This window comes from Pseudochaenichthys georgianus, chromosome 5 (genome assembly GCF_902827115.2).
Source record: "Pseudochaenichthys georgianus chromosome 5, fPseGeo1.2, whole genome shotgun sequence".
NCBI lineage: Eukaryota > Metazoa > Chordata > Actinopteri > Perciformes > Channichthyidae > Pseudochaenichthys > Pseudochaenichthys georgianus.
In genome coordinates, this window is record NC_047507.1 from 1,079,287 (window position 1) to 1,107,279 (window position 27,993).

The 27,993-nt window shown below is 41.6% G+C and overlaps 1 protein-coding gene across 1 annotated transcript; it reads right to left on the reverse strand.

The window, feature by feature from the left end:
- Positions 1-266: 266 nt before the first annotated feature.
- On the reverse strand, positions 267-27,991 carry efcc1 (EF-hand and coiled-coil domain containing 1). Its single transcript, XM_034082272.2, has 8 exons — positions 27,261-27,991; positions 24,248-24,663; positions 12,810-12,952; positions 9,756-9,891; positions 8,843-8,999; positions 6,400-6,558; positions 2,496-2,565; positions 267-1,812 (listed from the first exon to the last, which is right to left on the reverse strand). The coding sequence occupies exons 1-8, from the start codon at positions 27,906-27,908 to the stop codon at positions 1,679-1,681; spliced, it is 1,863 nt and encodes a 620-aa protein (XP_033938163.1). The 5' UTR covers positions 27,909-27,991; the 3' UTR covers positions 267-1,678.
- Positions 27,992-27,993: the final 2 nt, after the last annotated feature.

Sequence of the window (27,993 nt, forward strand, 5' to 3'; positions counted from 1 at the left end):
TTGCCTAGTAACGCAACTCACTAGCTTTGTGCTGAAATGCAAACCACTCAAGCACTATATTATTATGAATACATTATTGAGGTATGTTTACTTTAAATTAAAGTCGGATTATCATAATAAAGATTACTGCTACTTTGTTCAATATCTAAGGGGGATTCATTGAACTTTTTGAATGTTACCAGGTTCATATTTGGCAGCAATGGGAGACATTTCCTTTTCACAAGAATACAAACAATAACAAAGAAAAGTCACAACAATCCAGGCTGTGTAGTCAAAGGCTTTAATGGCAGGATTTAATAACACCAGTGAGCGGTTTTGCATCTCTCATTAGAAAACAGCAATGACAGTGAATTGTCGAACAATTGTTTGTTTGAATCGTTCTTGTTGGTTGTCAACATGTCGAAGAATCTATCTGACTTGTAGATTGTTCTGTGATCAGCGAGAAGCAGTAGCTGTGTCCCAATTCAGCGACTGCAAAAAATGGCCCTTCAATTCAAATATGTTTGACCAACGTATGGCAACTAAATGAAACTCAATTCAATATTCTGAATACAGGATACGCCTGTGTACTTAAGGCTCACAGAACCCAGAACGGATGATGCATTTTGGCCACCCGTGTCCCCTCCCATGTTAACCATGTCCTATTTTAGCACAATAATAGACCAAGTCTCAAGATATCAACATCCAACCTCAACACATCAGAACGCTTAGCAGGTTAATGGCAAATATACTGTATCCATAACATTTATGTAGAACTTCATCATGCCTTAGCGTCGCAAAGTAAACACAAATAGTGTTTCCTCCAAAGTATTGGTGTCTCTGCAGAGGCCTTTGTAAAAACACTACCTTGTCATGCTACTTCTGACCATTTACATGAACGAGGAAGGTTTCTTAAATGTCGATCCATTTCACAGACTACCTTTATGCCCTTTTAAAGTTTAGCTTATTTAACATGTTCACATTCAGCACTTTGTTATGGAAAAAAGAAAATCCATATTGGATCATGAAAGAGTTATGTACAATTAGAAGATCATGAAATAAACAAGTATATGCATCAATGTTTCTTAATGTATGGGTTGTCTTCCCGTCAACTGTTGTCCTGGTTTCACGGTCTATAAAGCACATCATCATCCATGTTAAACTTAGTTCCAATTCACAACACAAGTTTGACTTGTTTATGGGATGTATGGTCAATATACCTCCTTTACACAAAACTAAACCTTATTTTGGGTGATAAAAGGCAAAAACAAATATTACTTTGACTTTAGTTCAGTGGAACCCATCTTGGTGAATAAACTATTACATGTCAACATTTAGTCATGATACTGTTTTAAAACCATTTCAAATAGTTGCTGGCAGCATGTGATGACACCAGATACTATAAATACAAAAACACGCAGAATTCAATGAAAGTAGTGACCATTCATTTTTCTTACAAAGAACGTAGTATGAAATCCTCCATGTTGTTTTTGTGGCAATAAGCTAAAATAGTCCATTTAGAAACGGGTCAGATTCGACCCGAGGGCAACTGGAATGTTAATATGTAATGAAGCCCCTTTGCTATACTAGTTAATGCATCTAGACTAACATCCCTTGATAGATAATAGGATCTGAGGAGTATGAATGCTACAATATAATACACTGTACACAGCTTGACTGGCCCAGCAGGAGGCGGTGTTCAGCAGGAGATGACCAGGGCGTTCAGAGACTGCTGACTCGGCGTTCTCTCCAGAGGACCAGCAGCAGAGAGGATCTCACAGGCAGCCAGCTCGTGGTAGAGAGCGTTCAGCACCTCCAGGATGTGGGCTTTACCTGTGCACACAACACAGTGACCAATGAGCGAGGCATTTTTCAACCCTCTGAATTTTGGACATTGCCTACAAAGCTACCTCTTATATCTGCACGGCCTTCCTTGTCGTACCAATACTGCACATATTTTATTTGTACGGGTATGCACCATACCCAACATCTGTAATACAACACTGTGCAATATACACCATCATCTGGCAGCTACTTCATAACATTCTAGTTGTCTCACTTATTTGTTTAATGATGCTGCTTCTTACCTTTTTGTACTTGGAAAGTATACACCGAAAACACGGAAAAGTTGTCTTTAATTAAATGTATTATGTCCACAGATTTCACATAACTTTATAAGGTAAGTTTAAAGCAATAATATCAAGTTTAAATAATTAGTTTCGACTTAATATTATCGCTTTCAACATACCTCATAAAGTTATGTGAAATCTGTTGACATACATATAATTAATATTTGTGCATGACACTTTACTAAATACTGTTTTTATTTGTATCTATCATTATTGCCTCTTTGCTGTAGCGATGTAAATTCCCCTTTGAGGGATTAATGAAGGAATTCTGATTCTGAAGACCAGGCAAGCATTTCATTCAACCCCCGCCCTGAGTAACAGTAAACGCTCATGTTCACGTTTCACAGGACTTGTATTGATTTCATTGGCCGGGCGTGCCCTCCTCACCGTGCTGAGGGTCGCTGCAGCAGCCCAGCGTGCTGAGCAGGATCTTCCCCAGAGACCTCCGCGAGACGTTCTGAAACGAGAGAGAACGATCCTCAGATGACTGTGTGTGATTAACAGGCGATCTGAGACTCGTAACCACAGAGGCTCACACACATGTTCAACCACTGAAATTAATTTGCTCTCAGATCTAAAATCAATCCCAGTGTTAGGGGCGGATCACAAAAGACTGGACAAGAATCCGCATAACTCCTATCACAGAAAACAGGTCGAAGAGGACTTTTAAATTAAATCATCAATTAGTTAAAGAGGACCTGTTATGCTTTTGGGGGGTTTCCCTTTCCTGTCGTGTGTTCTATAGGTTTCTGTGTAAGACCCCCCCCCATCCCAACTGCCTGAAACACCTCCATTTGACTTATTTGTTTACTTCTGGAACATAGTGAAATCATTATGTAACACTAAGTCTCCTATTGGCTAGCACTCCAACACATTGTACTTGATAGGCTAAGGGGCGGGACATCTCCAAGCGGTTGACCAATCACAACAGAACATGAAAGCATGGAGACATGTCACAGTGGAGACACTACATACTGATATACACCTGAACATCAGCAGGAGAGGACTCTTTAAAGTAGAGACACTACATACTGATATACACCTGAACATCAGCAGGAGAGGACTCTTTAAAGTAGAGACACTACACACTGATATACACCTGAACATCAGCAGGAGAGGACTCTTTAAAGTAGAGACACTACATACTGATATACACCTGAACATCAGCAGGAGAGGACTCTTTAAAGTAGAGACACTACATACTGATATACACCTGAACATCAGCAGGAGAGGACTCTTTAAAGTAGAGACACTACGTACTGATATACACCTGAACATCAGCAGGAGAGGACTCTTTAAAGTAGAGACACTACATACTGATATACACCTGAACATCAGCAGGAGAGGACTCTTTAAAGTAGAGACACTACATACTGATATACACCTGAACATCAGCAGGAGAGGACTCTTTAAAGTAGAGACACTACATACTGATATACACCTGAACATCAGCAGGAGAGGACTCTTTAAAGTAGAGACACTACGTACTGATATACACCTGAACACCAGCAGGAGAGGACTCTTTAAAGTAGAGACACTACATACTGATATACACCTGAACATCAGCAGGAGAGGACTCTTTAAAGTAGAGACACTACATACTGATATCCACCTGAACATCAGCAGGAGAGGACTCTTTAAAGTAGAGACACTACGTACTGATATCCACCTGAACATCAGCAGGAGAGGACTCTTTAAAGTAGAGACACTACATACTGATATACACCTGAACATCAGCAGGAGAGGACTCTTTAAAGTAGATACACTACATACTGATATACACCTGAACATCAGCAGGAGAGGACTCTTTAAAGTAGAGACGCTACACACTGATATACACCTGAACAACAGCAGGAGAGGACTCTTTAAAGTAGAGACACTACATACTGATATACACCTGAACATCAGCAGGAGAGGACTCTTTAAAGTAGAGACACTACATACTGATATACACCTGAACATCATCAGGAGAGGACTCTTTAAAGTAGAGACACTACATACTGATATACACCTGAACATCAGCAGGAGAGGACTCTTTAAAGTAGAGACGCTACACACTGATATACACCTGAACAACAGCAGGAGAGGACTCTTTAAAGTAGAGACACTACATACTGATATACACCTGAACATCAGCAGGAGAGGACTCTTTAAAGTAGAGACACTACATACTGATATACACCTGAACATCATCAGGAGAGGACTCTTTAAAGTAGAGACACTACATATTGATATACACCTGAACATCAGCAGGAGAGGACTCTTTAAAGTAGAGACACTACATACTGATATACACCTGAACATCAGCAGGAGAGGACTCTTTAAAGTAGAGACGCTACACACTGATATACACCTGAACAACAGCAGGAGAGGACTCTTTAAAGTAGAGACACTACATACTGATATACACCTGAACATCAGCAGGAGAGGACTCTTTAAAGTAGAGACACTACATACTGATATACACCTGAACATCATCAGGAGAGGACTCTTTAAAGTAGAGACACTACATACTGATATACACCTGAACATCAGCAGGAGAGGACTCTTTAAAGTAGAGACACTGCATACTGATATACACCTGAACATCAACAGGAGAGGACTCTTTAAAGTAGAGACACTACATACTGATATACACCTGAACATCAGCAGGAGAGGACTCTTTAAAGTAGAGACACTACATACTGATATACACCTGAACATCAGCAGGAGAGGACTCTTTAAAGTAGAGACACTACATACTGATATACACCTGAACATCAGCAGGAGAGGACTCTTTAAAGTAGAGACACTACATACTGATACACACCTGAACATCAGCAGGAGAGGACTCTTTAAAGTAGAGACACTACATACTGATCTACACCTGAACATCAGCAGGAGAGGACTCTTTAAAGTAGAGGCACTACATACTGATATACACCTGAACATCAGCAGGAGAGGACTCTTTAAAGTAGAGACACTACATACTGATCTACACCTGAACATCAGCAGGAGAGGACTCTTTAAAGTAGAGGCACTACATACTGATATACACCTGAACATCAGCAGGAGAGGACTCTTTAAAGCAGAGACACTACATACTGATATACACCTGAACATCAGCAGGAGAGGACTCTTTAAAGTAGAGGCACTACATACTGATATACACCTGAACATCAGCAGGAGAGGACTCTTTAAAGTAGAGACACTACATACTGATATACACCTGAACATCAGCAGGAGAGGACTCTTTAAAGTAGAGACACTACATACTGATATACACCTGAACATCAGCAGGAGAGGACTCTTTAAAGTAGAGGCACTACATACTGATATACACCTGAACATCAGCAGGAGAGGACTCTTTAAAGTAGAGACACTACATACTGATATACACCTGAACATCAGCAGGAGAGGACTCTTTAAAGTAGAGACACTACATACTGATATACACCTGAACATCAGCAGGAGAGGACTCTTTAAAGTAGAGACACTACATACTGATATACACCTGAACATCAGCAGGAGAGGACTCTTTAAAGTAGAGACACTACATACTGATATACACCTGAACATCAGCAGGAGAGGACTCTTTAAAGTAGAGACACTAAATACTGATATACACCTGAACATCAGCAGGAGAGGACTCTTTAAAGTAGAGACACTACATACTGATATACACCTGAACATCAGCAGGAGAGGACTCTTTAAAGCAGAGACACTACATACTGATATACACCTGAACATCAGCAGGAGAGGACTCTTTAAAGTAGAGACACTACATACTGATATACACCTGAACATCAGCAGGAGAGGACTCTTTAAAGCAGAGACACTACATACTGATATACACCTGAACATCAGCAGGAGAGGACTCTTTAAAGTAGAGACACTACATACTGATATACACCTGAACATCAGCAGGAGAGGACTCTTTAAAGTAGAGACACTACATACTGATATACACCTGAACATCAGCAGGAGAGGACTCTTTAAAGCAGAGACACTACATACTGATATACACCTGAACATCAGCAGGAGAGGACTCTTTAAAGTAGAGACACTACATACTGATATACACCTGAACATCAGCAGGAGAGGACTCTTTAAAGTAGAGACACTACATACTGATATACACCTGAACATCAGCAGGAGAGGACTCTTTAAAGTAGAGACACTACATACTGATATACACCTGAAAGTGAGCAGAATGTGTCCTCTTTAACACGTGCAGCTTTGAAGCCAAAATACTGGAATAGTGATCAGCCTCTTCAGAGCTATAGTTCCTCGTTCTCCACGTGTGTCTCACCAGGTCTCTGAGCTGCTGGAGGAGCTGCAGGATGTCGACCAGCTTCTCCTCCACCAGAGACAGACGAACCCTCTCAGTTTCCAGCATCTGAAGCTCCACCTGCAGCAGCTCCGTCTCCTCGGCCTTCTGCTGGAGCTCCTGCACCAGAGAGTCCTTCATCTGGAGGACACGGCAGACACAAGGCTCACTTTAAACATGTATTAGGAATGTAAATGACCCCGAGCCCATCACAGCCCCCTGCTTCCACTCCTAAAATATTGAAGTGACTGTTATTTTGTATATATTGATTGTTGTGCTTTTATTGATGTCTTAATGTGTTCATATGTATGAATGTGTCTGTTCATTGTGTATATTTAGGATATACATATTTTTATATATATTTGTATTTTTGTATTCGGGATTGTAGGAAACGGTATTTCGATCTCTCTGTACACACAAACTGAAAGATTGATAATAAAGTTGACTTTGACTACTGCTATTTATTTAATTGTTACTTTATTATTTTGCCCCCTCTTGTTTGTTTGTTTGTTCACCATGTAAAGCGGCCTTGGGTCCATTGAAAGGCGCTATACAAATGTATTCTATTATTATTATTATTATTATTATTATTAACTTAACCCTGGAGGTAAACGTCCTTTAGTGTACCTGCCACGCTTGGGGCGTAACGGGATAACATAATCGGGATAATTTATTTTTTACTGCATTCCCGTACAGTTACATATGAATAAGATGTAAGATTACCGTTTCATTACAAACATTGGGGATTATTACGAGGACAATCCTACTACATTTCTTTTAGCTCAGAATCTTTTTTTAAACTGTAGTATGTGCTGAAAGAAGGTAGGTTTTCCTGTAAACAAAATCCTTATACTTTTCTTTTTGTCGCTGCTTTTAATTGAACTATTCACATCTTAAACTGCACTGTAACTTTTATCCATGTATTTTTCCTTAATGTTTATTTTATTAGCTTTTCTTTTTTAATGCTTTTCATTTTTTTTTGTAAAGCACTTTGAATTACCCTGCGTTGAAAAGTGCTATATAAATAAACTTGCCTTGCCTTATTGATCATAAATATCTTGGTTTCATCACATTGTTATGTTGTCGATTACACTTATTAAAAACGTCTTATTGTTATTTTAAAAATCGAAAGGTATTGGAAACTAACCAGGTTACATTACTTTAATATGTTGATACTTAGATTAGGATACAGATTACATTTGTTCACAGGTAAGTAGTAATTGTAACAGATTACATTTTTAAAGTAACCCTGTTAACATCGTAATGAAACATAACTTTACCTAAGAAATATGAATAACCATTTCTAGAGTTTCCGGAAGGCACTATAGGTCTGTGTGGAAATCCCACAGTGCACCTTTACGTCATGGCGTACTGAAGGACAGAGGTCTTACCCCGCACTTCCTGCACATAAACAAAGCCTCACAGTCACGACTTTGTTTAGTTTGAACTTTTCCTCTCGGAGAGCGGGACGTACTGGGAACGCATTACGTCACCTTCTGCCCGTCTTCCTGTGCTGTGAAAATACTGCTGGAGCAAGAGAGCTTTAAGATGTTCCTAAGTGTCATGTGGGACAAGGAGAGGGAGTGTTCCTGTGGCCGACTCCAGAGAGGAACAGCTGCACACACACACACACACACACACACACACACACACACACACACACACACACCACACACACACACACACACCACACACACACACACACACACACACACACACACACACACACACACACACACACACACACACACACACACACACACACACACACACACACACACACACACACACACACACACACACACACACACACACACACACACACACACACACACACACACACACACACACACACACACACACACACACACACACACACACACACACACACACACACACACACACACACACACAGTGGTGTTTGCCTTTGAAGCTCTCCACTTTCAAAACAACCTTCAGCAGACGTCTCTAATCCAGTTTAATACTGCAATACTACTTATGTGCAATAAATATATATATATACCGCTTTATACTTATAATTATTATTACTGGCTGCTGTCCCTTAGTTGGACAATTCAGCTTCTGTAATCAATCTGTAAATAACTGTGCATATAAACTTCCACTTTGAATACTCTTACCTCGCTGCTGTCACGCTTTCTTTTCTTTTTACATTTTTGTAATTATTTTTGTGACTGGATTTTGTAAATGGTACTTTCAATTGCTATCTTTAATATTGTATGCATGCTTTTCAATTAATATGAAGCTATATTTGCCTCTCTACTCTATGTAGGACGGATAAAGGTATTCTGGTGGATCTGAGGAGAAGCCCACCCTGATGAGATGGAGTGCAGGTGTGTCTACCTGCTCCAGTGTAATGCTGCAACACTAACTGTGCATGCATGCTTCCAGTGAGCTCAGCGTGTACCTGCTCCATGTCTCCCTCGGCGCGGCTCTCCTTCAGCTCCAGATGTTTGTTCAGCCGGGCCACTCTCTCCAGCAGCTCCAGCACAGCGCTGCAGCTCTCCTCGCTCCTGGAGCTGCCGTAGTGAGACATCAGCTTCTTCAGCGCCTTGTCGTCGCACCTGAACAACAACAGGTACCGGAAAGCAGGACGTGCGGTATGTCAGGTTCAGGGGTGTCAGGAAGGATTGGAGTTGAACTAACAAGGTCACATCTGAGTAACATTGCATCGTTATTTAAATCTGCTAATTGTTTTGCAATGAGTCCTAAAACATTAGCATGTTAGCACTTCCAGTTTGATTGTCTCAAAGTCAACGTTTTGTAACCGGTTTGATGCCTGAAATAAGGTCTGTGCTTAACACAAGCTGGAGGGATTTCCCCTTTTATTCTACGAGATAAAATAAATTAAAGTTAATACCCCACTTGTAAATGTGTAATAAACTAACAAGTGGCTTATTGTCATCACGGCGAACATTAGCTGCGTTTATCTTAGCATTAGCTGCGCCAAGATGTGCGACAAAGATTTAGTTTCTTTATAGCCTAATGTTAGCTATTAAGTTCTAGCAATTGCATTTAACCAACAACTATACAAGTGCTGTTAGTATATGGAGAATATCCTTCTAAAACAATTGTTTGGATGTTATGTCAATGATATCATAACTTCTATAGCCTACAGGGCAGCATTTCTACTGACCGATGTAACCTAGCATGGTTGCTAATCTCTAGCTTGGGTCGAATATGATCTCCAAGCGAAACAACACTAATTCCTGGTTTTGGCTATTAATCCTCCAGGCTCTCAGATAAAAGGTTCATACATCATACTCCACAGTATAGCATGCCTTTGCTTAATGATACAGAATGATATGGATGTGTGCTACCTTTCCCCACAGCAGGACAGCTTGGTCAGGATCCTCTTCACCTCGTCCACCTGCCTCTGCTGATCCTCGGTCCATTTATCGTCTTCCTCATCAGACGCGGCCTGGCCTTCCACAGAGCGAAACAGCTGTTCCTCCACTAGACGACAAAACACACCATTTATTGTTAGCATGATCACAATACCCTTTTAACATGGAGCGGTACTGTAGCCAGAGGTTTAGGGAAGAACAGGCTCGAACGTACGCAATTAAACACAGATTGAACATCTATCGGCTTTCGACTGTTTGTTGGACGACACACGCAACGAGATGTCACATTAGACTCTAAAGAAATGTTTCTTTTAGTATTTCTCAACATTTTAAAGAACAAATGATAGTAAAAGTATATAACTGATATATGCACAATGGAACAAATGTTAGTCGTATAATCGTCAGTTCATATTCAACCCTCCAGGAAGTGCACAAGACGTTGAAGCAATTGTTGTGGCTAAAGGGTGGAACTACAACCGGGTGTCTACCTTTGATGTCTTTGGGACCAAACATTACTTTTTCCCATTGACTTACATTGACAAAGAGAAGTCTGTGAACCGGGGTAGTTCATTTACCAACGATAACTTACTCATTTAACTCATCATTATCATTGGTCCAAATGTGCTTAGTCCAGCAAGATTTTCCAATGCTCCAAACTGTCAACAGTTGTATATTATAATGTCCTGAGTCTTTAAGGTATTGGATCCACAACAGCAGCCTTTGTTGTGTCCCCTAAAACTAATAGTTTTATAATTACTCGATATCTCAGGACTGTTTAATTGCAAGAAAACCCCAGTCATCTAATACAATCTCTTTATATAGTCCCAGCTATGATATAACATTACATCATTCAGACAGTATGCCTCCTTATTTATTTATTTAGGTTATATAATCATCCTATTTTGCTTGCCGCAGCTGGTTCATCATGTTCTGGTGTCTCCATGTTTTGGCAGTTCTTGAAATCAAGTAGTCTGCCTTCAGGAACCTCATGCAGAGCCAGATACACATGTTGAGTAAACACCACTCAATACAAGATGCAGGACATACATTCATGTTCTTTACACCACCGAGGAGTTTCATGGTAAACAGAGATTGCAAAAGTACACACATCCATTACTCAAGTAGAAGTACAGATACTTGTGTTTAAAAATACTCTTGGAAAAGTAGAAGTACTGACTAAACTTCTTTACTCAAGTCAAAGTAAAGAGGCTTTGAAGTGTACTTCAGTAAAAAGTACCCATAGCTAGCAGCTGGTATTTGAGTTCAACATGTGAGAAGTAGAAAGTACAGGTATTTGAGTTCAACATGTAAGAAGTAGAAAGTACAGGTATTTGTGTTCAACATGTAAGAAGTAGAAAGTACAGGTATTTGGGTTCAACATGTGAGAAGTAGAAAGTACAGGTATTTGGGTTCAACATGTGAGAAGTAGAAAGTACAGGTATTTGTGTTCAACATGTGAGAAGTAGAAAGTACAGGTATTTGAGTTCAACATGTAAGAAGTAGAAAGTACAGGTATTTGTGTTCAACATGTAAGAAGTAGAAAGTACAGGTATTTGTGTTCAACATGTAAGAAGTAGAAAGTACAGGTATTTGGGTTCAACATGTGAGAAGTAGAAAGTACAGGTATTTGGGTTCAACATGTGAGAAGTAGAAAGTACAGGTATTTGTGTTCAACATGTGAGAAGTAGAAAGTACAGGTATTTGAGTTCAACATGTAAGAAGTAGAAAGTACAGGTATTTGAGTTCAACATGTAAGCAGTAGAAAGTACAGGTATTTGAGTTCAACATGTAAGAAGTAGAAAGTACAGGTATTTGAGTTCAACATGTAAGAAGTAGAAAGTACAGGTATTTGAGTTCAACATGTAAGAAGTAGAAAGTACAGGTATTTGAGTTCAACATGTAAGAAGTAGAAAGTACAGGTATTTGTGTTCAACATGTAAGAAGTAGAAAGTACAGGTATTTGTGTTCAACATGTAAGAAGTAGAAAGTACAGGTATTTGAGTTCAACATGAGAGAAGTAGAAAGTACAGGTATTTGGGTTCAACATGTGAGAAGTAGAAAGTACAGGTATTTGGGTTCAACATGTGAGAAGTAGAAAGTACAGGTATTTGGGTTCAACATGTGAGAAGTAGAAAGTACAGGTATTTGGGTTCAACATGTGAGAAGTAGAAAGTACAGGTATTTGTGTTCAACATGTGAGAAGTAGAAAGTACAGGTATTTGAGTTCAACATGTAAGAAGTAGAAAGTACAGGTATTTGTGTTCAACATGTAAGAAGTAGAAAGTACAGGTATTTGTGTTCAACATGTAAGAAGTAGAAAGTACAGGTATTTGGGTTCAACATGTGAGAAGTAGAAAGTACAGGTATTTGGGTTCAACATGTGAGAAGTAGAAAGTACAGGTATTTGAGTTCAACATGTAAGAAGTAGAAAGTACAGGTATTTGAGTTCAACATGTAAGCAGTAGAAAGTACAGGTATTTGAGTTCAACATGTAAGAAGTAGAAAGTACAGGTATTTGAGTTCAACATGTAAGAAGTAGAAAGTACAGGTATTTGAGTTCAACATGTAAGAAGTAGAAAGTACAGGTATTTGAGTTCAACATGTAAGAAGTAGAAAGTACAGGTATTTGGGTTCAACATGTAAGAAGTAGAAAGTACAGGTATTTGTGTTCAACATGTAAGAAGTAGAAAGTACAGGTATTTGGGTTCAACATGTAAGAAGTAGAAAGTACAGGTATTTGAGTTCAACATGTAAGAAGTAGAAAGTACAGGTATTTGAGTTCAACATGTGAGAAGTAGAAAGTACAGGTATTTGGGTTCAACATGTAAGAAGTAGAAAGTACAGGTATTTGGGTTCAACATGTAAGAAGTAGAAAGTACAGGTATTTGGGTTCAACATGTAAGCAGTCAAAGTAAAAAGTCTTCAGAAAAATAAGCAGTGGAGTAAAGTACTGATGCCAGAACAATGTACAGTAACAAAATATTTGTACTCCACTACTTCCCACCTCTGATGGTAAACATGTCTTACTTTTATCCGGGGTCGTCACAGCTCTTCCTGTCGGGGAACATCGGTCGTGTTGGGAGTCCGAGCAACATCTCTGGTTCTGCCTTTCACCAACACTCAGATCTGCCCTGGTGCTTCCTGGGAGTTGTAGTTTTGACACCTCCGACCTGAAAGAGAAAGTTACATTTAGCTGTTTGACTCCCCATCTTTTCAGGTCTCTGCACATAAACCGGTACCGACCGAAGGGACTAGAAAGTGGCTCTTCAAATTCACACAGATGAGAAAGTTCTGTCCTAACCAATTGAAAAGATCAAAGAGAACATATCAAGTAACACAAGGCAGTGTGTATTAAGCCACATCTACAACCGCCATGATAATTTTATAGAGGCCTGTGATGTTGTATGCCAAATCTGGGTGGGGTAATTGAAGCCAGACGTTGTGTCTTGAAGGCATATTTACAGTAAAGTGGGTCAATGGTGGAGCGGTGCTGTTTCTGTGGAGTTAGCTTGCAAGATGTGAGGTAAAAGCTCACAGTGGATGGATAAAAGACAGAAAGAGCACTGAAAATATTAAGCACATAAACTGTTTTGTAAGCTCTGTTTCATCGGCACGTTAATTCTATATGTCATGTTTTTCCTTACGTCAAAGACACATTCAAACTTGATACTGAAAAAAGACGGAGTGCAGTTCGCTCGGATCAATCTTCCTGTAATGGTTTGAATTCTCTACGTTCCTCCTGCTGTCTGCTCTTTTGTGCTGGGGGAAATCCGATAGGGGGCCTTTGTAAATCACAGAATAAGTGTTTCCAGATGATGATGTCTTGCTGAAGAAAGAAATCTCGAAAAAGGTTTTTCAGCAGCCTGACTCGCTGAAAAAGGAAAAAGCCCTCATACTCAGATCCTGTTGGCGCACTTTGCTTTAACACAACATTATACGCTGCATCTGTGTACGAGTTTCTTTGTGCAAAAGCTGGGAGGAAGGAGTGACTTCACTGGAGCTCAATACTTGCAGCATGATTTCAGGCACTCAATCAGAGCGTCATGTTTAAGTTAGTGGGGGCCGTGAGGGAGGAGAGATTAGTTCATCAGGGCCAACAGCTGCAGTCCCTACGATATGGAGCTGCTGCTTTAAGTGTAATTACAATTAATAGTTACTCGTAAAAGAATGTATGAAGTAACCAAGTCTGAGTATCGAAATATAAAAGTAATGTAACCTGATAACTCAGCGTTACTTTAGGATTACCTCAAATATCAAATGCAATGCAAGTAAAAACAATAGGACGTTGTTTAGTGTATGTAAGACAACAGAACAAAGCTACCTTAGAAAAGATGGCACCCAGATAGGATACAAAATGTGTCGATAGGAAAACCTGCCTTTCATTCAGCACATCCAGGCAGCAGCCCACACACCAGCAGTGAACCTCATGAGCACATACTACAGGTTAAAGAAGCAGAATAGAATCTGAGCTCCGTTTCAGTTTAACACACACAGCTCAGCTCACACACACGATGTTATGAACATACCGGTTCACCTGCTGAATTAGAAACAGAACAAATGAAGCAAAGAAAGTGGAAACCATGAAGCAGATTCAGGCGGTAGAAGTATTCACTCTTAAAGTATTTTCCTACAGAACAGACCAGCTCACAGAGAAGAGAGAACAGCTTTACACCAAACACGAGATGATAGTTTTTACCAACACTGTCATCCTGCTAGAAATGGTAGAATCTAGAAATGCAACAGTAATCTGATTTGTTTATATAACTGTAAAGGAATACATTTACCTTTCTTAGTATCCTGATTACATTATCCCGTTACATGAAATCCTAAACTCCCATAGTCTGGTGAACACACACAAAACCAAGCTGGTTGCCGTGGAGACGCCCTGGTATGAAGTGGTGGAAAGCTTTTTCAATGGTGTGACTAATTGCACTTTAATTGACAGCGTTGGAGGGGGTGCAGCCCGTGTCCATTGAAAAGTGTAGCAAGGCTCCAGTTTCTGGCTCAGGCCTTTGAAATGTATAGAGGCTTAAAAATGTCTTTGTGTTTCGGAAGGAAAGACGGATGACCTCCCAACTGTCGGATTAAAAACTAGTTGTAATGTGTATTTTTTGTTTGCTTGAGATGTAGACTGATTCCCATCATGTGGCTGACAGTAATGAGGTGTTTGTGCTGAGCATGGGCATTCAAACAGACAACAACAAGTAGTCCAGACAGCCATAGTGGCCAGACTGTGGGATGCAGCACACATGGAGTGGTGATTTCTAACGGTTTTGTCTTCGTTCAACCAGAAGTTAGCATCGCAAGGGCTCCCTCAATATTCCATATATTGTAGAAGAATATAGGTTTGTGGCCGACACATGATACTTAACAAGATTTGTTCAGCAGGTTAATCTCCACCACTTTGATTTTTGAAGCGTAAATGCCATGGCCAGAAGTAAAGAGGTGCAGCGAGAGGAGATTGCATTATTCCACTCAGAAAAAGTTCTTTCAGTCAGTCTTCATTTTCTGTTAAAGCTGCTCAGCGATGGAACTCGATCCCACGTCCAATCAGAGACCAGACCACGTCCACTTCATTTAAATAAAAACTATGGTTAGTGAGGAACACCTCCGCCAACACTGACCCGATCTTCTGCTCCGTACAACCCACCATCTGTGTTTAACATGTTCTTTTGTTTCGTTTTAATGTTCTGTATTTTAAATTGTTTTATTTAAGTATCCCAGTAATGTCTGTTGCATGTTTTAAATGTATTGTTTACTCCAGGGACTACAGATGAAAAATAGCCTCTTGGCTAACTCTGGCACGTTTACAGAAATGTTCATTAATGTCACCGTCCCTGTTAAATAAATGAATAAATAAAAAGCTAACGTTAGGCTCCAGACAAACTACATCACGGTTGCATGACGACACATCTCCACCACTAAGCTAAAGGCTTGCTAATGCTAATGTTCGCCTTGGTGACGTTTCGTAGTCTCATTTAGACCGTGTTAGCAACCAACAGTTTAAAGATGTATTTTATGCCATAGAAAAATACTTGAAAATCTCTCCAGCTCGTCTCTACCACAGACCGTATTTCATACTACCAACCCGTTCAAACAACCATAGACTTCGAGAAGAATACTTTTGCCTGGTGGGCAGAAACATGATTCAAAATGAATGCTACGATGTATGTTTGCCTCTTATAGATCGTTATTTTGGTTTTATGGCACTATTACAGTATGAATATGTCTGTCTCAAGATCCCTGAGAGGCCCCACACACAACTAAGACTACTGATTAACCAAATGTACGCCATGCAGTAAACAGACACAGTTAGCAACAAACATATAAGGCAAGTAAAATGTCTAGCAGCCAAAGAGACAATCTTTTCCTCAGCAGGTGGTGGAGTCCAACACATTGCCCAAAGGAGAGTGAATGCTATTTGTGTAAGCCATGTCACTTTGTATAGTTAACATGTGAGTGCTTTGTGTTTCTGTCAGCTCGTGGCAGAACAATGTCATATCTTTAAAAGCATTTTGTGTTGCTTGCCTTTTGTTTCATTTAGAAGATCATAATCAGCTCATAAATCAGGCGGAGTATTAAGAGCGAGTTAAGTTGAATGGAAACCTCGTTGTTGGTCAGGAAGTACTAGAAGTGGAGCAGAAAGATCATCAATTCAACATTTCCTGAACTGTCGGTATGACCTTCCGCTGTCTGCGATCAGTTCCCTGTATCAAAGGCATATCTTGGTAATGGGGGTATGTTACACAATCCTTCACAACAAAGAAAAATACATCTTTTCATTCTTACATTTGTTTTGGCTCAGACGATAAAGCTCTTGGCAGAGAAAACGCACATGCAACGGTACAGTCGAACACATGTGGAAGCATATATCGCTGCCTCTACATCAGGTTAATTATTCCTACATCCCTTGAGGCACACACACTAGTACACATGAAGAGCTCTATTGTGCTCCGTCAGGGCATTTCTAATTAATAGTATCCTGTATTCTGCCTTATTAGCAGCAGTGTGAAGCCGTCCTGTGGGGGGGGGGCTGCTGTTTGTTGTTAGAGCCAGGACACCCAGAGTCCTCCCTATGTTTATCACAGCGTGGCGCTCAACTGAACTTTCCAGAAACAAACTCCAGTGAAGGTTCTAGACCAATTTTTCTCGGGAGGCCTGTGACTGTGATGGCACCGGATACAGACAGTGTTCAAGATTTAAAGGCCCCGTGCCATGGCCATTTCTACTGCTCATAATTCCATCGTTGAGGTCGACTAGAATAGATGTTCATTGTTCAATGTTCCAAACTCACATTGGTTTCTCACAGCATCTCTGTATAGTCTGTGTATTCACTCTCTGTCCTACACGGCTTGTTGGAGCTCCTGCCCCCCCCTCCCTGTGAGCCCAGTGTGCTCTGATTGGTCAGGACGTTGCGAGGCTCGTTGCTGCGAGGAGCGGACAAGTTTCCGGGTCGGCGATACAGCGAGAACAAGCGAAACTCATCCTGAGCACACACACACTCACAGCCGAAGTAAAAACAATAAGTGTGGCTTGATGTTGAGGAAAAGGTTTATAACGCTGTGAGAACGGGTCTGCGGAGAGCGTTTCTCTCCATCCCAACTCGTCTATACCAACCAGGGAGCTCTATGCAAGGCAATGGGACTCCCTGTGAGTTAGCCAAGGGATCCTGGTGAGGGAGGGGCTCCGAGGATTGGTCCATTTGGGCCAATCCGGTCATTTGTTGTTGATCTGGGTGTTCACACGTCACAGAACCCAGGAAGCAGCAATGGAAAAAGAGAAATGTCCAACGAGGCGTTCAGGGGCAGCAGACAGGTCTTCTCTGCGTTACGGTACGTCCACACAGCAGCTTTAGACGAAACTTCCACCGCTTCTCTGCTCATTGACTTTGAATGGGGATGACGTCACTTTGCCTCGCTTTTCGCCGAACTGCATTGTGGGGGAGCGAAGCGAAGATTTCCAGGATTTCCAGGATTCCAAAGTTGAGCAATGTTCAACTTTTGAAGCTGAGCTGGAAGCGTCAGCCAATCAAACACGTTTATGCAAATCTGACAGTAGAAGCGCTAGCCAATCAAACCGCGTGTAAGCAGGGAGAGCCAGACCGCAGTTCATTTCCTCATATTCCAAACGAGAAGTTACGGTAGCAAATCACCCGGTTCTTTACGACCAGAACTATTAACGGGATACAAACCGGAGGAGCCAGGCATGGAGGGAGGAGGCAGAGGCAGTGGGGGAACTGGTAGGTTTCGCCTGTTTGGGGAGTTTATATATATATATATATTGCTCACATAAAATCCCCGGGGTTTTTTGCTTTGTATGTCGGGGGCGGGAGATTCATGTGATTGGTTGTTGGTCGCGTTGCTCGCAAAAAATCCCCAAGCTGTCAGACACGAGCTCCAAGATGTTCAAGATTTTTGAAAAGCTGCTGTGCGGACGTACCGTAAGAGCTTTACTCGCTGCAGGGTGCACTTTGAGGGTTTGTGACTGCAGACCGTTCACATGCAGAACAACCTTCATAACACGAGGGGACGGGTGATAACCGGAAAAGCATGACCTGGGACCTTTAAGTCATAGTGCATTTAAAAAAAACATAAAATACCGTTATTGCATCAAGCCGCTGAGTCCCTGGGCAAGACACCCTGATTTGCTCCTGTGGGTTTTGTGCACAGTATTCACTGTTACATGTCTAACGTGTAGTATATGTGATGTAAAGCAGTCAAATAAACGTAATGAATTATTATTATTATTGGTTTGATTTAGGAACAGAGTGTGTGTCGATGTCTTTTTACTTTGGCCCAATATACAGAACATTAAAAAGGAGTTATTTATGTGGACAAACTTTGTTTTTATGTTATGCGTAATGTTTGTTGGCTCGCTGTCGTTACAGAATTTGTTCCAGTAACTCAGAGTTAACTTAATGAATGAAAACACGTTTTCAGTAATGCTTTAGTAAACTTTACGTAACAACACAGTCTCTGCTGGAACACTTAGCATCATCATAGATGTATGGGGGGCCACTGGGGGGTTCAAGCTCAGCCCCTGTTGTCGTCCCCCAAGAACCGCCCATCAACACACACTGTCCACCCCCCCCCTCTGCCTGAATAGCCATTTCCTCTCTCAGGTGTCATCGGTCACTGGCAGCCCTCGTTCTCTGCAGAGGTCAAACACGAGGTCACGCTGTACCTGAGCTTGAACTTGAGTTTCTGTCGGTACCTTGCAGCATGTCGGGGTCAGAGGTCATGTTTACATAGCTGACGCCTATTAATCAAGCCCTCTGGGTCACAGCCACACAGAGAGGGGGTTCCTGGGATACGCAGCCGCTCCAGGGCTGTGACTAGTTTCCAGGAGCTGAGGATGTAATCCACAAACCCAATGGCTGTAACCTTTACAGAGGGGAGCTTTTCTTAGCAAGTGCAAAAACCCCAAAAGCCAAATAAACGGGGGTGTTAAAAGCAGAGGGAAGTATACAGGGAGAGCAAGTCCAACAAGGGTGGGTGGCATACATTTATAAAATATGTTGTGTGTGATGTGTTTCTGCTGATGCCAGCATACCTCTGAACCAGACAGAGGGAAAGCAGGGCAGGGCGTTTGGCAGCGTGGGTTATTGAAATCTGATCAAGAACAACATTAAGGCAGCAGAATGCCACGGGTCCCAGACATCCCTCTCGTGTGTCCTTTCCACATTATGTAAAGGGTAGGAATGCCGCGGCAGCACCTGCTCCACACAATGCTGCCGCTCTCAGATGAATGGACAGCGAGACCCTTTCCCCTTGGCTTTCAGGCGCCACGCAGAGAGCATGAAAGGCTGCAGATTACTCCTCCCCTGGGGCCTGCCTCCAGAGGTCACAGGCAGACAGGGAAGACGTCCGCGGGCGAGCCGATAAAACGGAAAGCGAGTTTAAAACGTGCGCACTCGAAGACATATGTTCTTGGGTAGAAGTCCCTGGACTATAAATAGAGACACCTGGAGTCAAGAGCACGATACAACTGAAGCCGTTCTTGATGGAAGATGACCAGGGTTCATTTAGATGAGTGATTGTGTTGCTCCGCTCTACATCTCTTCTTCGGGGCAGAAAACAAGACGGAAAGTTGAATGAAGCCATTCCTCTCTTGCAAAACATGTCCGTCATTTCATGAACAAACAGTTGAGTGTTTGCTTCTTCCTCCAGATGGTAGGCTTTCCTCCCCCTCACTCCTTTTTGTTCCTCTTGCTCTGCTTCCTATTGTCTAATCCCTTTGGCCCACAGAGCTCTTTAGGCTACAGTGACTGATTTAGACACCCTTTACGCTCTGGAGTCAGAACACAGTGACTATCCCAAAGCGAGCTAATCAACTCCTGTTGGAGGAGCGGCTCAGTGTCAGTCTCAGCCACTCCTCTGTTGGCGTACAGTCCAAAGAAACCACACACATGTTATGCAACAACACATATCTTCAGTTTCCCCGATGACCTCTTATAACCTGACTTCTGCTTGGATTTTGATGAAAAGTTGAAAAGATCTGGATCTGAAATTCAAACCAAATGCTAATAAACACTAAAAATGTAATTTAAATATTGCAGTAAAACACAACACGTCTGTAAAGTAGATGGATAGGCCTAACGTAGCATAGCTGGATGTAACACTTAATATGTTGTTTCCCGACTGCTAACTAACATATAACCACAACTTGTAGTTTAACAAACAAGATGAGTGAAGTGTTAACGAGTTATCTTTATAGGTGCTGGTTGACGTGTTGCTTTTGGACACAGCCTAGCTAGCGTCTTCCTAGTTTTCAGTCATGCAGTCAAGGATTTCGCCATAAAGACATCGATCAATCTTCGCATTTAACTGTTGGCAAGACAGAAAAAAAGTGCATTTCCCAATGTGTCGAACTACTCCTTGAAACATCCCAGCTGCAAAAGTCTTTCCAGGAAGGAACTGATGCCAAGTCAAATGGGTGGGTGTTCCAGTGTTTTAGGCTGACAGTAGGAGCTCATAAGGAGCCTATCCTCATCTGTATTACCAGCGTGCTTAAGAGGAATGCTCAGTATCTCTGAGATCCAGCAGCATCTCGTTTAATCTCATTACTTGTCACAGCAGTTTAGAAATAAGCCACAGGGATAAAGTTATTGACACACCTCAGCATCTCAAAGCGGGACCAGGCCATATTCCAGTGGCGGACTGGCCATCGGGACGAATCCCGATGGGCCGGTAATGAAGTGGGACGGTCGGACGATGTGGGCCGCCCCCGTCGACAATTTACTAGCGGTATTTACTTGCGGTACCGAGGTGGGCCGGTGGTACCGAGGTGGGCCGGTCGAGAGTCCCGGGCTGATTGTTAGTCCCAGTCAATATGTGTCATATTCAATGTATTTGACACATATGACGAGATAATGTCGGATGCCATCAAATGTAAGATGTCTTCCAGTTAGATCCAATTGCATTTAGACTTTATGGGCTGTTTTGTTATTTGTTATAGACACAAACAAATGTGTGTTGTGATTGGGTTTACTTTGGGAAATAAACCCTAACTTTATTTCTCGTTTCCTCAGCGATTAGAATTAGTTCAAATGTTTTCATGCAAATAATAAACCAGATACGTATACATCTACACTATAGTCCTCAACACTTCCTGTACTAGGCCAAGAAATGGAAAAACGAAAGTACATGACTTTGAAAAAACCACAAGTGTTACGAGAGGATATTTCAGATCTGGGAACATGGCAGCAAAGGTGACATGCTTTGCTTAGCTCTTATTCGTTCTGCAAACCAAACTGCTCGATGCTGATTGAACAAGTGTCTGATGTGCGACCAATGCAGGTTAGTGCATTGCCCGAATGCCGCTGCCTATACAGTATCTATTGCAGCTCATATTAAATGTAAGATCGACCACTTAGACGTCCATGGTCTCTAACACGAAAACCTTTCTGAACACATTACATGACTAACGCCACATGATAACGAAAAGACGACACACAACCAGACGCCAACATCTACAGATAGCTTCCATTAACGTAATGTTTTCATTAATGGTATTGTCCATTACGAAGTTAATCAAAAACAACACGCTCCCAGATGATCTAGAGGGGGAACTAAGAACAACACTTTCCCCATCAGCCTTAGAACGACTCGTCTGTAAATGCAACTCCTTCAGCAAATTAAATGCAGACAATGATCCGTATTAAAAAAACAAACATTGAAGGCTTATCTAAACCTAGCCCTAACGCTAACCCTTGTTTAAACTCTCCACAATGACAATGGCATAGCATGTGGAGAGAAATCTGACTTCATTTGAAGGTAAATCAGAGTCACATCGCATCGTACTGAAATCTTAAAGAACAACACCTGGTACCCCCCTTTCCTAACCCTCGATGAGACGTGACTGAGCAAGCATTGAGGCTTCAGTGGGAATATTCATGGAGCTCGGTTGCTAAGATCCACAGGACGGGGTGGTATTGTTCATTTGGGAGCAGAGAGAAAGACGTGAGCACAGATTGATGAGAACGGTCAGTCTGCGGAGGTTTCACTCAATGGAGCTCTCTGCTGACAAGTCAGAGCCTTTGTGGGATTGAATTATTTGCCATTAGGCTATCAATGGAAGGGCAGTGAAAAGACTTTTGGAAACACAGTCTGCATGGATTAGTGGAGTTTAGGGTTATACGAAGTGTGTTGGTTAGAATCACAGGTAGTAAGCGTCTGGTTGCATGCGTCTCGGAGTCCGTAATAACAGCATTAGGTAGATGTTCAAACTATTTAGAGAGACATCTGCCACCTAAGAAGTCCAGACACTGATTATACGTTTGGAGTTGCGACAACAGACACAGGGATAAACATTAAACCCAATGGCTTTGTACTTGAAAAGTCCAATTACACCCTTACTTCCACCAAAATGAGTAGTTCTCGACAGAAGCAGAGCTCAGGCAGGACCCGCACACGATGCCCGCTAAGCAAACTCAAACACAACAAGGCTCAAAATTGGTAAAGTGAACCACATCAAGCCTTCATAAGTGGCATGGAAGAGTTTTCGCGGCATTAAGCCAGAAGTAAATAGAGTCATTTTACTCCAGGAAGGATTATGATTCATTACGGTTCATTTTGGCCACCAAGGCCTCCCGAATGCAGCAACCTGCAGACAAGCACTCTTTCTCCTGTGCACAGACAGACACTTGTTTTGCTCAGGGTTTGACAGCGGATTGGATTTGAGGAAGAGGTGAAAAGGTCTTTGTCTAGTCCCTGCCACTAAAAAAGCAACAACTGGGACCCTAAATGTTGCTTTTGGTGCATCAACATGCCGCCGAGGTTACATCGCAAGACATTTTTGAAAGGAACAGCTTCATTTTAATTTTCTGGAACCTAAAAGGTTATTTCAACATTTTTCAGGACAGGGATATTGTCAATGCCACTTACACTTTCTGGCAATCACATGGCCCCTAATATTCAGTTATTATGTAAGACCAGAAGATGCATGTAAAAAAGTCTCCAATAGTCGATGCGATTATTGATTTCACAATACCTTTTTTATTGATCCGATTATGAATATGTTGGGGTTCCATACTCAATGCCCACGTATAAAGGCAATAGCTGTTCTACCCATTCCAAATGCCAACACTGTCGAGGTTTGAGTTTTGTTGTGTCTAGTTGTGGGGTTATTTTGCTGTTCTGTTCTCCCTGTCATGTTGTCCTCCTGGGTTATTGTCTGGTCTTTCTTCCTGTGTTTTCCTCCCTGTCGTTAGTTTCCCTGGTGTGTCTAGTTGTCTGATTGTGTTCACCTGTTGCCCTTGTGTTTCTCCGCCCGGCTGTTTCTCGTCTCGTGATTACCCCTCCCTGTATTTAGTCTCTTCCTGTGTTCGGTGTCGGTTCATTGTTTGTTTTTCCCGTCAGTCATCGTCAGCTTTTTGTATTCTTCCTTGTGCTTCCTTTGTGTTTTTGCCATCAGCTTTTACAATAAAGCTCGTTTTTGTTTTCTAGACCAACTTACCTTTTTTAGTAGTCTGCTTTTGGGTCCTACCTTTCCCAAACCTTAACAGAATGAACCGACACCGAACACAGGAAGAGACCAGACTAAATACAGGGAGGGGTAATCACGACACGAGAAACAGCCGGGCGGAGAAACACAAGGGCAACAGGTGAACACAATCAGACGACTAGACACACCAGGGAAACTAACGACAGGGAGGAAAACACAGGGAGAAGGACCAGACGATAACCCAGGAGGAAAACATGACAGGGAGAACAGAACAGCAAAATAACCCCACAACTAGAAACAACAAAACTCAAACCCTGACAGACACCGCTGCAAGCCACCTCTTGGATCTTTCCGAAATAAATCTGAATAAAAAAACGGACTTTATTGAATCTCCCATTAGATGGTAGCAGTTCATATTCTTGTTCAGAACATGCTTTGGGTCGCAGGTGATGCCGTTGGACAGGTTATTATGGTATGCTGAGTCATCAAGTCTCTGACAGGGTTGAACAACCATCTCTTACCTGTAGTAGAGGAGCTCTGACTCCAGCTGCAGGATGTGCCTCTGCAGAACTGGAACATGATTGGCTTTGGCCTCCAGTTCCTTCACCTTCCCCAGACCGTTGAGCAACGCCTGCCTGGCCTCCTCCACCTTCCTCCGCATGCCCACCTGCTCCCTCTTTAGGGTTCGGTTGCAGTCCTCCAGAGCAGCCACAGTCTCTCTAGAGCTCCACAGCTCCTGCTCCAGTCTCTCGTTACTCAACATGGCCTCCTCTGCATGTCGCTCTCTGGATCCTCGCAGCAGCTCGATCTCCTGGATGATGTTCTGCAGACTCTTCAGGTTGCTGTTGCTCAAACCGTGCTGGGCTTCTTGTGTTTGGAGAGCAGCGACGCAGCTTTCCTCTGGTTTATGTTTGGAGTGGCTCTTCCATAGTCCTACCTGAAAATACGATAGCATCAAGATATTATAATATCGGTTTTCTTTTGTATTACTGCCGAGTTTTATTCCATATTTTATTCCATTCTATTTCTATGTAAATACTGCTATACTTTACAATATTTTTTATAATTATTTACATTTTTTAATGTTATTATTATAGTTATCGATCTGTGTTTTTTATTTTTGTTTTACTTGTATGTATGCACCATGACATCGAGACAGACATTTTGAATTGGCCCTCAGCTAATTCTGAAAGTATAATGAAATACGGCCCACAAATGAAACTTGTGCTTGTCTTGTATTGTACTTCTTAAATAGATATGTGAACATATATTACAGTATTCATGTGTTGTAAATTCAGTCAATTCAAGTTGCAAACATTTTCTAATAAATCTAACTTGATAAGCCCAATAACTTATTTGAATAACAAGCGTGAAATATACCCTTCATATTACCCCTAATGATGAGAAATCTGAGGCTGCTGTTTTAAGGAATGAGCTGCCAACAAAATAAAGGAAACCCTAAGGAGAACTGTCATGTAGGCGGTTTATTTTTTTCTTAAAGCATATTCAAGTAACAAGCATTATTGAACTACTTTTAATTAATTTAGCTGACTTATAACTTAACGTATGAGGCAATATACCTCCAATCTAGTGAGGGGGCAGCCCTTCGTATATGTTCTGGCCCTCGGTGAAAAAAGTTTGGACACCCCTGCTTTTGGTAAATGGACTGTATTTATATAGTCTGTACAACTCCTCAGTTAGCATTCACCCCTTCACACACATTCATAGTTCATACAAGATGCCTCCTGCTCAAAGGAAGCTAGCATTCACACACTGTTGGCTGTGCAATTGGGAACAACTTAGGGTGAAGTATCTTTCCCCAGAGCACATCTGCAACATGTCGATAAAACAGTCGGCATGATGGCTGCAGGGGCTGGAAACAAATCCTCAACCTTCCTTGATGACTTATAGATAAGTTGGAAACAAGAGCTTTTTTGAATTGTCGGCTGTGGAAAATCTCTCATACGGTCAATGTCTGTAATGAATCATTACTTGGAATTTAATACAAACGACTAAAGGCTAATGATAATAAGAATGTATACTTGTCCGTTATAACTCAATGGTTTGCCAGGTTGTGATTGATGTGATGATTTAAGGACACCTTTCTTAAACTAAATATCTTGGTTATCTTTTAAGGTTACATTGTTCTGTTGTTTTACATAATACCCTTAATAAAAAACATCTTATTTATGTATTACTCTTTTATTGATTTGCATTGCATTTGATATTGAGGCAATCCAAAAGTAACAGAAAGTAATCAGATTAGGTAGAAGGCTACTTTTACATTATACGAATATCAGTGGTGTAAAGTAACTAAGTACACTTTTGAGATACTTGTACTTTACTTGAGTATTTCCGTTTTCTGCTACTGTGTACTTCTACTCCTCTATAGTTCAGAGGTAAATGGTGTACTTTTCCTCCACTACATGTATTTAATATCTTCAGTTACTTCACAGATGAATGATGTGAAATCTAATCAAGTGTTAAATCAGACTTTAGTTCCACCTGGAGTAAATCCACCAGCTACCCTGCAGTCTGCAAAGTACTTCAGACTAGCTGCACCTCCACCAGCTACCCTGCAGTCTACAAAGTACTTCAAACTAGCTGCACCTTCACCAGCTACCCTGCAGTCTACAAAGTACTTCAGACTAGCTGCACCTTCACCAGCTTTGAGAACACTTTCATGATCAATCATTATAAAACATATCATATATATTATTCTGAAATGGACCAATCTGCACAACGACTACTTTTACTGTCTTTCACTATATTTAGATGAGAATACTTTCTACTTTCCCTTGAGGAACATTTTGAATGCAGGACTTTTACTGTAACAGAGTATTCCTATACTCTGGTACTTCTACTTTTACTCAAGTACAAGATCTGGTACTTCTACCTATACTCAAGTACAAGATCTGAGTACTTCTACTTTTACTCAAATACAAGATCTGAGTACTTCTACTTTTACTGAAGTACAATATCTGATTACTTCTACTTTTACTCAAGTACAAGATCTGAGTACTTCTACTTTTACTTAAGTACAAGATCTGAGTACTTCTACTTTTACTCAAGGACAAGATTTGAGTACTTCTACTTTTACTCAAGTACAATATCTGAATACTTCTACTTTTACTCAAGTACAAGATCTGAGTACTTCTACTTTTACTGAAGTACAATATCTGAGTACTTCTACTATTACTCAAGTACAATATCTGAGTACTTCTACTTTTACTCAAGTACAAGATCTGAGTACTTCTACTTTTACTCAAGTACAAGATCTGAGTACTTCTACTTTTACTGAAGTACAATATCTGAGTACTTCTACTATTACTCAAGTACAATATCTGAGTACTTCTACTTTTACTCAAGTACAAGATCTGAGTACTTCTACTTTTACTCAAGTACAAGATCTGAGTACTTTTTACACCTCTGAAGAATATACATGCCTGCTTTTAGAGGTGCAGCTTTTCTAAGCAGAGTGAAGCCTCTCCTTCTCAGCAGAATAAACGTGTTGACCCTCCCCATGGCTCTCACCTGCAGGGCCATACAGCGGGCATCGCTGCTCTGTAACGCGGCTCTCATGTCCTCGATCAGCTCCCTCAAACTCGCATTCTCATCCTCCAGCTTCACTACTCGGTCTTCTGCTTCCTCCAGAGCCACAATCTCCTCATAGCACTCTTTGGTGCAGGATCCCAGCCTGCAGCCGGAGGCGTGCCGACCCTCCGAGGCTTCACCCAGCCCGGCAGACAGCAGCTTCTCCCGCCGCCTCAGAGGGCTCCTCAGGCGGATCTGAGTCTCGATGTGCTCGCTGTCCTTCCCCACCAACAACCGGCCGTTTTCATACTGACACCCCGCCTTGGTGCTGAAGTATCCGCACAGTTTGGCGTGGAAGTGTCTGAACGTGAGCTCGCTGGGTAAACTCTCCAAACTGCATTCAGTATCCACCTCTTTGTTCAGCCCCAAAACTTCACACAAGATGTTAAAATCCTCCACGGAGACTTTTCCTGCGCCCTGGTAGTCCATGTGATGGAAAATCTCCTGCAGGTATTGATCCAAGCCGGTGGCCAGAACTATGATCTCGTTCTCCACCCCCCGGTCCAGTCCGTAGTGGTAAGCCAGGGTGCTCACTATCCATTGCGTCCGGCGCGCGGGGCGGCTGTATGGATCAATGGCATCCATCATTTGTGCGTAAAAACATCATATTCCCTCAAACTTAACACACTTACTTTGTTTCCTCCAGCAGTGCCCTGTGTGAGCTCTTGTTCCT

What these genes read in the sequence shown, in the direction of transcription:
- efcc1 (XM_034082272.2), bottom strand. Translation starts at nt 27,908, where the DNA reads ATGATGGATGCCATTGATCCATACAGCCGCCCCGCGCGCCGGACGCAA. An exon ending in TGTGACGACCCCGGATAAAA is followed by an intron (nt 9,892 to 12,809) that starts GTAAGACATGTT and finishes TTTGTCGTCTAG; the next exon opens with TGGAGGAACAGCTGTTTCGC. An exon ending in CTGCAGCGACCCTCAGCACG is followed by an intron (nt 1,813 to 2,495) that starts GTGAGGAGGGCA and finishes TTGTGTGCACAG; the next exon opens with GTAAAGCCCACATCCTGGAG.